This window comes from Mastomys coucha, unplaced genomic scaffold, assembly GCF_008632895.1.
Source record: "Mastomys coucha isolate ucsf_1 unplaced genomic scaffold, UCSF_Mcou_1 pScaffold1, whole genome shotgun sequence".
Classification (NCBI taxonomy): Eukaryota; Metazoa; Chordata; class Mammalia; order Rodentia; family Muridae; genus Mastomys; species Mastomys coucha.
Window position 1 is genome coordinate 75,025,861 of NW_022196891.1, and position 17,311 is coordinate 75,043,171.

General features: G+C 42.7%; 1 protein-coding gene and 1 long non-coding RNA gene across 7 annotated transcripts in view; one reads left to right on the forward strand and one right to left on the reverse strand.

Annotated features, from left to right (window-relative positions):
* LOC116104329 overlaps positions 1-2,021 on the reverse strand; it is a 17,186-nt gene extending 15,165 nt beyond the window's left edge. Inside the window, exon 1 of the long non-coding RNA XR_004123839.1 lies at positions 1,712-2,021. This is a non-coding gene — a long non-coding RNA (uncharacterized LOC116104329). The remainder of the gene's footprint in view (positions 1-1,711) is intronic.
* Desi2 (desumoylating isopeptidase 2) overlaps positions 995-17,311 on the forward strand; it is a 54,509-nt gene continuing 38,192 nt past the window's right edge. Inside the window, exons 1-2 of one of the 6 annotated variants that reach the window (XM_031390936.1) lie at positions 2,221-2,304; positions 2,542-2,648. Coding sequence is in view for 2 of the 6 variants with exons in the window: in XM_031390941.1 (XP_031246801.1) it covers positions 1,700-1,741 (42 nt within the window). In the remaining 4 variants the exon portion in view is untranslated. Of the gene's footprint in view, positions 1,103-1,198; positions 1,742-2,200; positions 2,305-2,326; positions 2,498-2,541; positions 2,649-17,311 lie in introns of those variants that run through there. The other 5 variants (XM_031390938.1, XM_031390941.1, XM_031390935.1 and 2 more) reach the window with 5 other exon arrangements.

The window sequence follows — 17,311 nt, forward strand, 5'->3', positions numbered from 1 at the left end:
GAGGGAGAGGGGGAGATGGAGAGAGAGAGAAGGAAAGGGAGGGAGAGGGAGAGGGGAGAGGGAGAGAGAGGGAAGGAGAGGGAGAGAGAGAGTTTTCTGTACATATTCATGTCATTCCTTGGCTCAAACCCTGCCAACTCGTCATTTACAATGCAATGTCAGGGGCTGGAGAGATGGCTCGCCCACTAAAAGCACTTGCTCCTCTGCAGAGGATCTGAGTTTGGTTCCTAGCACTCAGGTCAAGCAGCTTACAGCTGCCTATAACTTAGGTCGCAGAGCGTTACTGTCCTCTCTGCCCTCCTAGTTCACCTGCACCTATACCTGTCTGTCTGTCTCTGTCTCCCTCTTTCATACACACAATAAATCTAAAATCTAAAATAGATATCTAATCTCAACTGAAAACTCATAATCTGACAACTGCCTGTCCACAGATGACCTCTTTGATCATTACATTCTATTCTAGCCACAGAGGACTTTTATTTTGTTCCTTGAATACAGAAAACTTTGACATGTCTTATGTTTTTGTACTTTTGTCACCTCTAATTGGAATTTTTGGATCTCTCATATTTGACGAGCTTTCTGTCATTCAGATTTTAGCTTAAAACTAGTCATTCCCCACACACCCGAAGATAACTCTCAATTATCTTAATTTTTCTATAAAACATTCATCCCTGGAATTTTGTCTCCCATATCTGTTCAGTTGCTGAATTCTCAAGTCTACCATATTACATGGTAAACGACAGGAACACAAAATATATTTGTTGAATGGGTTCACAAACGCTGTATTCTAGGATTGAGCTAATCTATGAGTTGCTACACTCTTCCCACGAGCGCAGGATACTCTCACGAAACATGAATTGCGTTTTGAGGGTTAAGTGAGACTTTGTTACATCCTACTTTTACAACAGTAACCTTCCTCCCTTTATTGCCTCACTCCCATATTTGCAGGAAAAAGAAAAAAAAAAAAAGCAGAAGGGCTTTGGAAAACTTAGTCATCACTTCTTCACATGGCGTTGGATTCGTATCTCACGCTAACACCAGAAACTGCACTGAAAACTAGAAGGCAAATGGAGTCTCTGCTCGCCAAGGACGAACAGCAAAGGTTCCCTGGACAAACTCTTAACAGGACATCCTGGGAACTGTAGTCTCCCAGGGAGACGTGAGGGCCTACAATATCCTAGCGCATCCTGGGATATGTAGTCAGACTGCTTACACGCCCAGTAGGAATGGGGGGGGCTTTCGCACGGCATTCTGGGAATTGTAGTCTTTCCGCGACCTCGACCCTCGAGGGCGAAGTGGCATCTAGCCTGTCGCCATTTTAGGTCTCGAGGTGCAGCGCCTGCGAGCGTCCACGCGCAGGCGGGCTCAGCCCTGGCTTCGGGCGGGCCACGCCTCCAGGGTGCCTAGAGCCCGCCCCTCGCCCAGGCCCCGCCTTCCCCCACGTGTCTGCGGCCGAGGGGAGGCGCCTGAGCTGGCGCTGGCTCTCCCGCTGTCTGGCCCGGTCCTCGGACAGGTTTCTGACAGCGTCTCCCCGGAGCGGTCCCGGCTGCCGGATGCTTCCGCCCCGGCTGCGGTGGGCCGGGCTGGACGCTTAGTGCCCGGCTGGAGCCCTGCCTGAGGCGCCCGCGGGGGTGGCAGCGGCCTCCGCCCCGCGGAGACCGAGCGGCTGGAGGACGAGGCGGCGGCCGTGGGGAGGAGGATGGGGGCTAACCAGTTAGTGGTGCTCAACGTCTACGACATGGTGAGTGCGGCCCCTGGCGGCCCGCGCCGGCCGGCCGGTCGGCCCTCTGCGGGGTCGGGACCCCGGCCCGGTGCTTCCTGCCTCGCGCCCCCGCCTCCAGCTTAGTTCTCAGGGGTTGGGGGAGGGGACGGTCGCGCTGTCTTCTCATTCCGACCCTGGCCGGCGCGCCTCCTGGAGGTGTCCAGTCAGTCCGAGGGAGGGCTTGGGCTCGAGCCTCCTCCTCCTCCTCCTCCTCCCAGCCCTAAGCTCCCCTGGCCTTGGGCCCGGCCCCTGGGCGGATAAGCGGTGCGGGATCCGCGAAGCTTCCGTCGCTTTGCGACCTCCCCACTACCTGGCCTCTAAGCTGCCCAGCTCCCCTCTGCCCAGCTCCTGCATGCTCAAGGCTTCCAATAACTCTCAAGCCTGCGATGCGGATTGCTAGAGTCTCCCCGAAGGTGAACACCCTCACCTCCAAGGCATCCTCATTAAAATGGATGAAGCGAAAATTTATCTAGAAAATAGCACGGATGAATTATTGAGAGATCACAGAGTCGTGATCCTAGAATTCGAAGACCACATTCCAGGTGATGCAACAGGTGGATGACGTGACCACCAGAGAGGGAAGGGAAGTCTTGTTTATTATGTCATCTGACTTTGAAAAACTGAAAACACGCAGGCTAGGGTTCAAAGACTGGGTCCCCCGGGGTTGCGATGGCAATAATACCCCTAGAAGAAGCACTGAGTAGAGAGTGATCGCCCCAGGGAGTGCACGTTTGGGTTTGTTTCCTTGCCTTTGGTTACTTAATTTTTGTTTTGTAAAGGATAACCTTCACCTGAAAAGACTGAAATTTCTTGGCTATGCATTGACACATGAAATTTCTCCGGCATTATTTCTGATGGATTAAAAATACTTAGAAGAAATTCAACAGTAAGAAGTCTTGGTTCTTATTTACAGCTCTAAGCTCTTTATTTTTTGTATTGTTTGTAAGTTTTTAAATGAATGGGGAGCTATTGATAGAAAGGGATTCCTCGAGCCATATTTAGAAATTAACATTGACCAGGCATATGATCTGCTGGTAGCTAGAAGCGAGGTTTCTCTTCTAGTAGGTTCCAGTGTAAGTCTGGAGATGAGAGATAGATTAACAGACTAGGAAAAGTGATTCATGAAGGAGAAAGTAGGATTACTGGGGCAAGAGATTCTAGGTGGGCATGTGTGTTGTATGACTAACAGCTTCCACTACTGGTTAAGAAATTATTCTCGCGCTGGAATCCATCTGGTTCAGTGGGTTAAGAGCACTGACTGCTCTTACAAAGGTCCTGAGTTCAATTCCCAGCAACCACATGGTGGCTCACAACCATCTATAACTGGATCCGATGCCCTCTTCTGGAGTGTCTGAAGACAGCTACAGTGTACTTGTCATATATATAAAATAAATAAATAAAATCTTAAAAAAAAAAAAAAGAAATTATTCTCTGGCTTTAAACTTTTTGTGTTCCATGGGAATCTTTTCTTAAGACTTAATTTTGCCCCCTGTTGTTATTTTGTTGTTGTTGTTTTGAGGCAGAGTTTCTCTGTGTAGTTCCTGCTGTCCTATCTATGTAGACCAGGCTGGCCTCAAACTCTCAGAGATTTCCCCTGCCTCTGCCTCTGCCTCTGCCTCTGCCTCTGCTGGGATTGAAGGCCTGCACCACCACTGTCAGCTTTAATATTGTGCTTGTATTATTTCACTGCCTCTTGCCTATCAGACTTTGGGGTTTTTTTTTTTTGAACTGATGAACTATTATAAACTATTCCTCAGGATATGTTTCATGCCGGACAATATATATTATGATATCTTTTTTAAAAAGATTTATTTACTTATTTATTTTATGTGTATGAGTACACTGTTGCTGTCTTTAGACACCCCAGAAGAGGGCATCAGATCACATTGTAGGTGGTTGTGAGCCACCATGTGGTTGGTGGGAATTGAATTCAGGACTTTTGGAAGAGCAGTCAGTGCTCTTAACCACTGAGCCATCTCTCCAGACCCATCATCTATATTTTAAATCAATTAGGATTATGCAATTACCTGTGGCTATAGTTTCAGAGCCCAAAAGAAATCTGTAAAATAGAGTTTTGCTCTTTAGATTAAATTGAATATGCATTACATGGCATACAGTATGTGTTCTGTGAATCTGGAAAATCATTACTAATTGTGAAGTTGTGAGGGCTAGGGATGATATTCAAATGAATGTGTTTTTAGGGGAAGACAGTTTTGAATGATGCTAAAATGTGAAGTAATCAAAAAAGAGCTTATGCTTCTTCCTGTCAGTCTAGTAGATACAGAGGAAGCAGACAGAAGAAGGGTGAGGGACTTTCCTGGGTGACTAAAAGCAGGATCTAGAATTTCTAGATGACAGTCTGGATGCAGAATTGTCTCTATTGAATAACTCCCTTAGTTATTTCTTACAAGTTGCCCTATTTCATCAAAAGGAAGAGAAGCATTTGACTAAAAATGTCTATTTAAGAGACTTACCCTTGTGTGTTCTTTTAAAGGCTTTTGGTCTATGAATGCTTATATCACTAATTTAAAAACTTATCACTGCTTATTTAATTTTGACCCCATTGAAACCAGAGGCAGGATCTATTACCTCTCTGCTTTAAGGAATTTGGGATATCATAAGGAAGACATAAGAAGAGTTACAATTTAGAGCAGAATAGCATTATTTTAATAGGAGCAGAAGAGGATCCAAAGACTATTTTGTGGTTGTAGTATCAGGAAATGCTGAAATAGAAAAAAGTAAACTACAAGCATTGATAGGCTCTTCAAAGGCAGAGATCAGTCAGCAGGAACAGAGAACAAGAGTAGGGAAGCACAGGCTGAACTGGGAGCTTTGATCTAGTCCGGTTTAACTGGGGGGTAGGATGCACGAAAAAGATTTCATAGCAAGTGAGTGACGGATGCGCAGGATGAGTCAAGGGGATGAGCACAGTCCCGTTAGGACAAAGCCAAGGAGATTAAGGTAGACATTTTTTCCTGCTACACCAATTTTTCACAAACCAGTTTTACTTTTTGATGTATTTTGCTTGATGCTCGGGTACATTCCTTTTATCTTTGGCTATAATTTCTGTTCTTTGTAGATGCCTTTGATAATTGCTGTTGTTCGTAAGCCTTCTTCATCAGCTGCACCAAAACCAACCACTGTTTCTTCCTGTTAGAATCATCAGTCCGGTTTGGTTTTGTATTGGTTTGGTTTTGGTTTTTGGAGACAGGGTTTCTCTGTGTAGCCCTGGCTGTCCTGGAACTCACTCTGTAGACCAGGCTGGCCTCGATCTCAGAAATCTGCCTACCTCTGCCTCCCAAGTGCTGGGATTAAAGGCGTGCGCCACCACTGCCGGGCTAGGGCTAGAATCATCAGTCCATTGTCATGGATCCTTGTGTCTTTTTGTCACTTGCTTCAGCTATGACTGTATTTTTCCTGTTCACTAGGTTGGATGTCTGGGGGTCACTCTCTATGCCTCCTACATATGTATATTACCAGCAGCTTTGCCCTTATCTTCCTCTTTGTGGAGGTCTAATATATTCCTCAAAAGGTTATTTATTCTGTATTACTTATTTTCTTTTGGGTGATTAGAGTCCTCTGAATACTTTGAGACAATCTACTATCAATAAAATATGGCTAGGAATAATTCTTCAAAACTTAGCAATGGATTATTCATATTTTCCTAATTTACCTATAAGTATAGCTAATCAATGACTCAGATTTCTTTCAGTTACTGGAAAAAAATTGTTATAGTTGCTTTAACACAGTCTATTTTTCATAGATCCAGAATTTGTATATTTCAGCCTATCTCAGCTACTAATACATTTCTTAAAACTTAAAATATGCAAGTTAAAATAAGCTTATACATTCTAAAAAGAAGTTAAGTTTCTTCTTTTAGAAAAATAGTGCCTATGTGTTTTCAAAGTCTTTAAAAAAAAATAGAAAACAAACACCCTAAACTCTTCCAGTTAGGACATTTTTACCTGGACTGCATTGTTTGGCCTGATTCTCAGACTCCTCCAAGAGAGTTTGAAGTTATGAAGGTGTGATAAGTTGTGTCTTTTCATACATCTGTAGATTTAAATCAAACTTTCTAAATAAGTTCCATGTACACTCATTTATTATATACTAAATACACTCTTTGATAATCGGTTCCATAAAATCTGCAAATCCAAATGTCTAGAAGCAGACATTTTCCCTCCTTTCTATGCCTGTCCTGTGCTTTTCTCTCCCACTATGTACTCATTGCCCCACCCCCACCTCCATTTCCACCACTTACCACTTTTGATAGCCAACACTCTTCTTGGCATCTCAAACCATAAACTTTGACGTAAAGCTAAGTAGCTATTATAAACCCTTCCCAGTCAGTCACCTGGCCTGGCCCACCTTAGTTTTGGTCGATCAGTGTAAAAGCGACAGAACTTGACTATCAGCAGCTTAAATTGAAAAGGTACTGTCTTTTTTTTTTTTTTAAGATTTATTTTATTTATTTTATGTGTATGAGTACACTGTAGCTGTACAGATGGCTGTGAGCCATCGTGTGTGGCTGCTGTTAACTCAGGACCTCTGCCGCCCCCCTCGCTCTGCCCCACTTGCTCTGGAGTAATTCACTGTAGCTGTCTTCAGACACACCAGAAGAGGGCGTCCAATCTCATTACAGGTGGTTGTGAGCCACCATGTGGTTGCTGGGATCTGAACTCAGGACCTTCTGAAGAGCAGTCAGTGCTCTTACCCGCTGAGCCATCTCTCCAGCCCCGAAAAGGTACTGTCTTAAACCCAGAGATTAAAGAGAGATAGTTGAGCAGCTTAGTCCTATCATTAAGATTTTGCAACCTCCTACTCTTCTCTGCTCAGCCTGCTGGGGATTGGTTTGTGTTCTCACAGCTGCAGAATTACTGCCATAGCATTAAATTTGGTGTCATCACATAAGAAAATGTGGAAGTTAGCTGTACTGGGGATGGGGACAGTTCTACTCGTACCTCTATTCTAACAGAAAGAATCTTCCTTCCAGAGATTGTTCAGAATTGGCTCCCATGTAACTATGCCACACCTGAATGCGTAGATCACTGGCTTTCTAGCCTCTGTAGGCAGCTTTAACCATCACACATTTGACTTTGTGAATTGTGTGTCCGTGAGCACATGTGGAGGTTGAACAGCCTCAGGTATTGTTCCTCAGGTGCTATCTACCTTTTTGTTTGTTTGTTTGTTTTTTCTAGACAGGGTTTCTCTGGATAGCCCTGGCTGTCCTGGAACTCACTCTATAGACCAGGCTGGCCTCGAACTCAGAAATACGCCTGCCTCTGCCTCCCAAGTGCTGGGATTAAAGGCATGTGCCACCACTGCCCAGCCCTTTGTTTTGTTTTGTTTTGTTTTGTTTTTAGATGAGGATTGTAACTGGCCTAGAACTCACCAGTAGGCTAAAACTGGCTGGCTGGTGAGCGCCATGCATCCATCTGTCTCTGCCTGCCCTGTGCTTATATTACAAATACTATCATGCTTGAAGCTGGAGAGATGGCTTCGTGATTAAGAGCACTGGCCACTCTTCCAGAAAGACTTGGGTTCAATTCCCAGCACCCACATATCAGTTTTCAACTGTCCCTCCAGTTCCAGGGGATCCACATAGCAGCTTACAACTGTCCCTCCAGTTCCAGGGGATCCACATAGCAGCTCACAACTGTCCCTCCAGTTTCAGGGGATTCAGTACTCTCACACATCAGTGCACATAAAAATAAATATTTTGGAAACAAATCCCAATACTATCATGCTTGGCTTTAGGGGAGTGTGGTAAGATAGTCTTTCGCTATGGAGCACACCAGGCTGGCCTGGAACTCCCAGAGAATCTCCTGCTTCTGCCTCCTGAGTCCTAGAATTAAAGGTGTGCGCCTCCATGCCCAGCTGTTGTTTTAAACATGGGCTCTGGAGAGTGAACTTAGATCCTTATGCTGGCCAGGCAAGGGCTTTACCAACAAAGCCACCATGCTATCCCCATTTAAACATTTTCAAATTAGATTGGTTTTTCTTTGTTCTTGTTTTACCTGCAAGTATGTACTTTGTTGTTGTTTGGTTGTTTCATTGTTTAGTTGATTGGTTGATTTTGAGACAGAATCTGATGTTGACCAAGCTTGTCCTGATTTTCTTATCTTTATTCCTTCCTTACGTTGGTATGCCTTTTATTTACTTATTTATCTATTTATTTTTGTTTTTTTCAAGACAGGGTTAGTATGCCTTTTAAAGGCTCATGGCGCACGCCTTTAATCCCAGCACTTGAGAGGCAGAGGCAGGCGGATTTCTGAGTTCAAGGCCAGCCTGGTGTACAGAGTAAGTACCAGGACAACCAGGGCTACACAGAGAAACCCTGTCTCAAAAAAACCAAAAAAAAAAAAAAAAGTAAAAAAATAAAGGCTCATCTCACTAAATGGTGACCCATCTAGAAATTTCAGTCACTTCACTATAAGGAGACTTTTAGTTAGTCTCTACTCTTCTGCCATATTATATATTCACAGATTTGGGACATTAGGTTGTGGGTATCTTTGCGAGTCATTGCACCTACCACACTATCGATGAAAGATATAAATATAACCCCCAAATAGTCAGTGTTCCTCTTAGTAGTTCCTTGACTTTGCATAGAGTCACTGTTAGCCTAGTAACTAAAAGTAGTATTTTGAAGCATACAAGAGAATTAGGATAGAAATCTTTTATGATTGGGAAGTTCTCAGAGGTCAGTTAGGTGCAAGCACATTAGTGACTAAAGGTGTCCGAGCCTTGTATTAGTTACTTTTTCTCATTGCAGTAGTAAAGTTCGTAACAAAAATAAATAAATAAATTTAGGGAAGGACGCATTTTGGCTCACTGTTTGAAAATACAGTCCAGGCGAGGCAGCAAATACTTGAGTGTCTGGTCACATTTCATCTTCAGAAAGTAGAAAGAGATGAAAGCTGGTGTGGCATTTGCTTTCTTCTTTCCATTTGGTCCAGGAGCTTGGCCCAGGGTGCAGTGTGATTTATCTTGTGTGCCTGATTCTTTAAAGGATCCCCAGTTGCTAGTCAACTAGCTTATTAAGAATTCTTAGCTGGGGCTAGAAAGATGGCTCAGGGATTAAGAGGCCCTTCCAGAGGTCCTGAGTTCAATTCCTAGCAACCACATGGTGGCTCACAACCATCTATAATGGGATCCCATGGCCTCTTTTGGTGTGTCTGAAGACAGGGACAGTGTACCCATATACATAAAATAAATAAATCTTAACAAAAGAAAAAGACAAAGATTAAAGAATAAGAATTCTTAGTTGTTAGAACTTAGTTGTTGACCCTATATCGTATTTTCTGGGAACAGAATTGGAAATGAAAAAGCCAGCCAAGGCTGAGAAAGGGAACTGGGTACCAGAATGAGAAGAGAATATACTGTTAGGAGACAGCTGAGGTGGGAGAAGCTGAGCTGATCAGACAGGCTAGAACAGCTGGTATAGTCTGGAGCTGCTACTACTGGGAAAACTGGGAGAAGGGATCGTTTAAGAAGACTGTTGGGAAGCTGAGGGAATAACAAAAAGGAGGAAGGAATGTTTGAAGGGCCTGGGCAAGAAACTGGGAGAAGGACTGGCAGGGAGTTTAGAGAATTGGTTACTGGTCTAAAACAGCGATTTTGCATAGGGAATGATGCTGCCCACATTCAGAATGGTTCTTCCCTCCTCAGTTTAACCTCTCTGGTAATGCCTTCAAAGGTATGGGAGTTATATCACCCAGGTGATTGTAAATAATGTCAGGCTTATAATCAAGATTGACTATTATATGTCAACCCTTTGTCTGCATGATACCCAAACATATTTTTAAGTCATAACTTTCTGCCTCTGGACACCTATCATAGGCTCATGCTCACCTTAATGCAAAATGTATTCATTTCAACATAAAATTTCAAAACTCTTAAGACTTCCAGAGTCTCTTCTAAGACTCTTGAGTACTCTTAACCCCCACAGAGTTAAAGAACAAGTTGTATATTCCCCATGTACAATGGTGCAGAATAAAAAAGCCATTTCCAAAAGAAAAGAATGGGAACATAGCAAAGACAGTGTGGTTCCTCATTTGCCTGGCCATTGGGAACTCTACTCCACAAACCGCAGAGGTGTTAGACTCCATTCCCTCACTGCCTTTGGGGTGTGGGGATGGCAGAGCACAACCTAAGATGGGGGCCCCAGCCCAGGTAAGAAAGGAGACAGGCTGAGGCTGAGGAGGCAGGGGTTCCTACACTCTAGGGCATCCAGTCACCACTGGAGACCTCAAGGAGTCGGAACAAGGAGGCTGTGCAGACCAGCAACAAGCCCTCGGGAGAGGTTTGGAGGACTCTAGCTTAGCTCAGGGGTGAGTGCCCAGACTGCGGTTCTTGATGCAAGAGACAGTCCTTGCTTGTTTAAACTAATTATCGTTCATCATGGGAAATAGATGCATATAATTTACTGAGGGTGGACCAGAATTTAAATACCTTTTGCAGGAAGGAATGTTTGGGAAGGGATGCTTATTGGCTAAAGCCTTGGGGCCCACCCATCATTAGCATGGCGAACTCTGTGTTCTTTGCTGTTCATGTGGGGTGTTGTGGTCATGGGCTCCAGGACAGGAAGCGGGTCAGCAGTAGATAACACCTATGGTTCTCAGATAAGAGAAGTCCTGGGGTTTCTGAATCCTCTCAACCTCCCCAGTTTTTGTCTGGTGATATGGTTCCACTTTCCCTATGGGACAGATCAAGCTAAAGCAAGAATGAAGCCTCAAACCAAACACCAAGACCTCAAGCTCTATTTGTTGTCTGGAGATCTTGATAGCACCATATGTGTGGTATTTTGATTGAAATGACACCCCCTATTTTGGGCATTTGAATTCTTGGTCTCCAGTTGGTGATGTTCTGTGGGAAGGCATAGGAGATGTGCTCTTGTTGGAGGGGTATGTCACTAAAGGCAGGCTTCAAGAGTTTGAAGACTCAGGCAGTTGGGGTGTGCCTACAGTTGGAGATATAATCCCTTAGCCATCCAGCCTGCCTGCTGCCATGCTTCGCCCTTGTGAGACTGATACTCTTACCCCTCTAGAACCAGAAGCCAGAAACCCTTCTTTGTGTAAGTGCCTTGGTCGTGGTATTCTATCACAGAAATGCAAAAGTATCTAATACAGAGCAGAATTTGATACCGGGGAGTGGCCTGGTGCTGTGAAGAACCGCATGTGGAAGGCTTTTTTGATATTGTACTACATAAGCCATAGAATGCTGTAAACAAGGCTTACCCCCTCATCCTAGAAGGAGTTTGGAAGCAGTGCAGAGAGCTTTGCAGACCATGGAGGCCCAGCTCCAGAGGTTTGGAAGGAAACAATGTTAACAACTGGGCTAGAAAACATTTCAATACTATTGGGGTTGGGAGCTGTGGGGTGGGAAGGGTGTGGAGGGAGATGTAGCTGCTTGCGCCCATGTTCTAAGAATTTACCTGAGACTAAATTTAAAAGTAATGGACTAATTTCTTTGGCAGAAGAGATTTCAAGATAGCCTAATATTTACTTTGTCATGCAGTTATTAGTAATTACTCTTAAGTAAATCTACAGGAAAAAAGAACAACTGGGCAAAAAGAAAACAGCTTTTGAAGAGGAAAAAAGGCACCAGGAGACTTACTGTTTCAGCTAGTGCTGTAAGAGATAAGGAGATTAATAGGTGATCTATATTGAAATAAAGGGAGGGGTGCCAACTTGTGACCAAGTATCTATCTCAAACTTGGCTGTCCAGGTGGACGCTGCTTTTAGAGTCACAAAGGATAATAGTCTCACAGTTTCAGAGAGTCAGCAGGTATATGACGCCAACTAGTATATGTCAAGGGAGTCCTTCCATAGAGACCATTGTCTGAAGCTGTGGAAGTGAAGCTCTGTTGTATTAGAGATCCCAAGGTTTTGGAGCTATGAGAACCATGGGACTTCTGTTCCTAGAGTTATGTACAGGGAATGAAACCAGCCCAAGAGACAAAAGTATGCTACGAGCAGGAAAACTGGAAGAAAGGGCAGAGTGATCTCAGCCCTTTGACATCAGGCATGGAACTATGGGGTTTGGAGTTTGTCTTCCTTGAGTCCAGTATTCTCACTCTACCCTGATCCCTCCTTTTGGTATAGTAGTGTATGTTCCGTGCCATTGTATTTTTGAAGTAAACTGCTTTTCCATTTTACAGGGGAGTTACAATTAAGAGATTGTGGAGTCTGAGAAGAGACTATGGTCTTTTAAGCAGACTCGGGACTAAAAGACTAAGAGGACTTTTCAATCTTGGGATCCCCTAAATATCTTTTGTGTTATGATATGGCCACAAGTCTATAAGGGCCAGGGAGTGGAATATGGTGGTTCGCATGATTCATGTCCCTCCGTAATCCTAGGCATTTGAACACTTGGTCCCCAGTTTGTGGCACTGTTTGGGTAGGATTAGAAGGTGGTCTTGCTGGAGGAAGTATGTCACTAGAAGCTGGTTTTGAAGTTACAAAAGCCATGTGTCATTTCCAGTTTGCTTCTCTGTTTCCAGCTTAAGGTTCAAGATGCGAGTTCTCAGCAGCTCTGAATGCTACTACCACGCTTGCCCACTGTGATGGAGATAGTGTCTTATCCCTCTGGAACCATAAGCCCCAAATAAACACTTGCTCTTCTCTAAGTTGTGTTGGTCATGGTGTTTTAGCACAACAGTGGAAAGTAACTAAGATAGTCTAGATTGTAGCAGCCTTGAGCAGTGCCTTCCTCCAGGTTTGCCTGCAGCATATATGACCTTGCTCTTGGGCCAGCTGTACTCAGTGCCTGTAGCTTTCTTAGGTGGACATCCCATAGTCCCTGGGATCTCTGTTGTAGCTGGCTCCACCTTCACGGCTTTTCCACTGTGACTTCTTAGGGTCACCTTGCAGAGACTCTAACCCTGACACACAATTGCCTGGCCTAAGCAGCCTTCTGGAACCATGGTGCTGGCCTCATGACGCTTTCTTGTTTTGCATGCCTGCAAAACTAGTACTGTTTGAATAATGATGCCAAGTTCTGCTGCCAGCTTCAGGTGTAGCTGGTCCCCTTATACTACAGCTATGACTTCCGTGTAGCATGGCGATTCAGGCTGAAAACATATTTTCCTAGGCATGTGGGGTTTTGTTGTTGTTGATGTTGATGATGACATCATCATCATTAAGGATGCCTTTCTTGTTAATGTCATTACAGAATGCAAGGTTTCTCTTTAAAGACACTAGTCTCTAACAATGGCAGCTGCTGTCTTCACTTGTGCCTTTTCTTCATCGTTATGTGTGTGTTGCATGGTGAGTTACCATGAGGTCATGCCATAGCATACATTTGGAGTTAAGAGGACAACTTTGTGCACTCAGATCCCTCCTTTTTTCCTTTACATGAGTTATGGAACCAAACTAGATTTCCAGGCTTTTGTTGCAAGCATGTTTACCACATAGGCATCTCCCTGCTCCTTTTCTGCATTCTTAAACTCACAATCCTTCCCTTGCCAAACATTACCTTTTTCATATTTTTCTGTTCTCTTCTGTAACTGTACATCTTACTAAGAGTAGTACACAGTAATAACTAGGCCACCACCTAGGATGTTACGCTGTCTTGAAATTTACCTGCCAAACAACTTAGTACTCTATCACTTTTGAGCCACCCTCACTTATATTTCCAGGACAGAGGCAGAGTGGAGCTAGTTTCTTTACCAGGCTGTGGTACAAATGACTTCCAGCCCAGATCTCAGTAGAGTCCTTATTTCCATCTGAAACAAGGACTTGGGCTTCCATTTCTCTTGGCATTTGTATTAGCTACTTTTCTGTTGCTGTAATAAAACAGTCTGACCAAAACAACTTAGCAGCAGGCTGTGGTGTGGTCTTTGGCTTATGCTTCCAGATCACAATTCATCACTGAAGGAAGTCAGGGCAGAATTGTGGAGGAATACTACTTAGTGGGTCACTCTGTGGCTCGTGGGCAGCTAGCTACCTTTCTTATTCCAGCCCTGCCTAGGGATAGCACCACCCATGGTGGGCTGGGATCTTAACATCAGTTAGCAGTTGAGATAACGCTCTACACATAACCACAGGCCAATCTGATCAGTGCAGGTTTTCAGTTGAGATGCCCTTTTCCTAGGTAACTCCAGGTTATATATTAAGTTAATACTAAAAGCAGCGCAGCACAGTATTCTGTTCTTCTAAATTCTCACCTGAATTGTCTTTCCTAACTAAATTATGGTATTACCATTTCAGTACTGAGTTTTTGCCAATATGCAATTATTAATTTTAATTTCACTACCACACTATTCTAATTATTGCAATTTCATATCTTTGTGAATATGCAATTTCATATCTTTATATTTAGTATCGAACTACACTAGTTTCTCTTGACTATCATTTCAAATTTTACTTGGCTTTATTTTCTTTTCTAGAAAGGATTTTTTTTTTAAGCCTTAGAAAAGCAATTCTACAGACTTTTTGTGTGTTTTAAAATATAATGTAAAATTTACCATCTTGCATATTTCTAACTATGTAGCTAGTAATATTAAGTATACGCACATCATTTTGCAACATCCTCCAGAACATTTTTCATCTTGCAAAATAGAAAGTATGTGTTCTTCTCCCTGCCCTGTAAATTTGACTCAACAATTCATATAGGTTTTTGCCTTTTTTTGACTTCTCAGCATACCCTCCTCAGTGTCTGTTCATGTTATAATATGTATGAGAATTTCCCCTTCTAAGGCTGAAGAGTATTTGTTGTAATTATGTACCACAGTTTTTCTCTCTTCATCTCTTGGTGGTTACTTCTTCTTTTTGGCTATGATCAGTAGTACTACAAAAACAGGTGGAGATCCCTGATTCCTAGGTTTTAATTATTTTGAATATATATTTGCTTCTTTTTTAATTGGGTGCTTACTAAACCCATAAGCTTGATAAGAATAAACATTTTTTAAAAAATATACATTTTTAATAATTCCTTTTTCATCTTTATTGATAAAAATAGAGGTTTTCGGGCCGGTGAGATGGCTCAGCAGGTAAGAGCACCGACTGCTCTTCAGAAGGTCATGAGTTCAAATCCCAGCAACCACATGGTGGCTCACAACCACCCTTAATGAGTTCTGACGCCCTCTTCTGGTGCGTCTGAAGACAGCTACAGTGTACTTACATATAATAAATAAATCTTTAAAAAAAAAAATAGAGGTTTTCACTATAAAATTTTTATTCAGAAAATCCATAGAAAAAAACTTTTACAAGTATAATGTATATCAACATATAATATAATATAATATAATATAATATAATATAATATATATCAAACTCACATAGATCTGCCTCCTGAATGGTAGAATTAAAGGCATATGTCACCATACTTAACCTTAATCTTGATGTTTGTTTAACTTTTCAATTAATAATTTTTAGCTTGCCATAACCTGGAGTCACTTCCGAGCCTTAACTAGGAATTAATTTTCTAGATCGAGTTGTCTTGCGGTCATGTCTGTGGAGGATTATCTTGTTTGTTACTTGATTTAGAGGACATCAATTGGAAGTGGCATCATTCCCTGTTCAGATGGTCCTTACTATGTAAGATAAAGCTAAGTGAGAGCAAGCAAATATCCATTTGTTTCTCTTTCTGCTCTTGACTGTGCATGTACTTGAATGTGTGCCTTGAATTCCGTCAGTGATGAACAGTAACCTGGGAGTGTAAGCTAAACAAACCCTTTCCTTTACTAAGCTGCTTCATGTCAGGATATGTCACAGCAACAGAAATGAGAGTAGAACATCCTCACATAAAATTCTAGAAATAATCTGTATGTTTGTTCTCAGGCATAGTACTACGTGTTTCAAGCGACTCATGAATTAATCCATATTTCCGTGTTAACTTGGCAATAAGCTAACTGAAAAAGTTTGTAAAAAAAATGAAAATTTAAGTGTAATATTTAATAATTTGAAGAGGGAGGTAATTGATAGACATAGGATGTGAATCTTCTTATCAAGAGCTAACTTTTTTTTGTTTTTGTTTTTTTTTGTTTTTTGGTTTTTGTTTTTTTCAAGACAAGGTTTCTCTGTGTAGCCCTGGCTGTCCTGGAACTCACTCTGTAGACCAGGCTGGCCTTGAACTCAGAAATCCACCTGCCTCTGTCTCCCAAGTGCTGGGATTAAAGGCATTGCCACCACCGCCCAGCTATTGGTTCTCAGCCTTCCTAAGGCTGTAACCCTTTAACACAGTTCCTCATGTTTGGTGACACCAGCCATAAAATTATTTTGTTGCTACTTCATAGTTATAATTCTGCTACTATTATGGATATTGATGTCAATGTTTGATATACCGGAAATCTAAGATATGACTGGTGGGGGTCGCTGCCACAGGTTGAGAACCACCGACTTAGCATACTACCCAGCATGTACAAGGCCCCGGGTTCCATCCGTTGCACTGAAATAAGGAACTACTGTGTTTCTCTGTTTGTCCTGCTCTCACACGTCTCTGAATTTCAATTTCCTCAGTGTACTCTGTAACTCAGATGAACAGGACCCAAGACACAAAACAAAATCATGTATCCTAAACTGGTGTTCTGTGGGGATTAACTTTAATTGTCAGCTTGTCCAGGCCATGGTAGCAGTCTGTGTTGCTGTCCTAGATCCCGGATTTGCTTGTCCCCACAGTCTTATGAGTTAGTTCCTTAAAATAATCATTCACACTTGCTTGCCCATCAAGTGGGGTTAGATTCCACAGTCCTCCATTAGTCACTCTCTGCTACACTTATAGCTGCTCTAATTCAAACAACTCTATCTCCTCCATGCCTCAGCCGCTGAATGTGGCTACAGAAGAACACATACCACTCTGACTGATCTCACTTAGAAATTGTGATCACATTTCTCAAGAGGGCCCTTGAATGCTATCTCGCATTGCTTCTTTATTCCTCTGTTCGGTCAACTTTCCCAGTCTCCAAGACAGCTATTGTATTTCATATCCTCTTTCAGGAACTCCTTATTCTCAGCTTGCTTTCTGAGATGACCTCACAGCTTATTTCACTGAAAGGTGGATTTTAAAAAATGGAGTGTTCTCTTTCCACTACCACTGGTCTTTAACTGTTCTTTTCCACCTGTTGCATGGAGTGAACGGACTACCTGCTCTCTGCTATGGTCAAGCAAACCTCCTACCTTGTTTTAAAGCCACCTCTCTTCTAGCCTCCCAGTGTAAACACAACTCTCTCAGAATAGTTACCATTCTCTGGCGTCATTTTCCCCCTCGACTGCAGCATTCCAGGTTAACAAGTGTATGTGCTATGTTTTCAGTGCAGTGCCATTTAAACTGAGAGAAATTTACCATTACCTTTATTTACCATCCACTGCATTATACCTTGATCTCAAGATGGAGATTTGTCCTTTTTTAAAAGAGATTTTAATTATTTTTAAGTGTCTGTGTGTGTGTGTTGTTTGTGTCTGTCTGTCTGTCTGTGGGTGTATAGCACATGCATTCAGATATCAATAGAGGTTAAATGAGGGCATCTGATCCCCTGGAGCTGGAGTTAATAGGTGGTGAGCTCTTCAGGTTCAGAGTTTGGAACTGAAATGTCCTCTAGAAGAGCAGTAC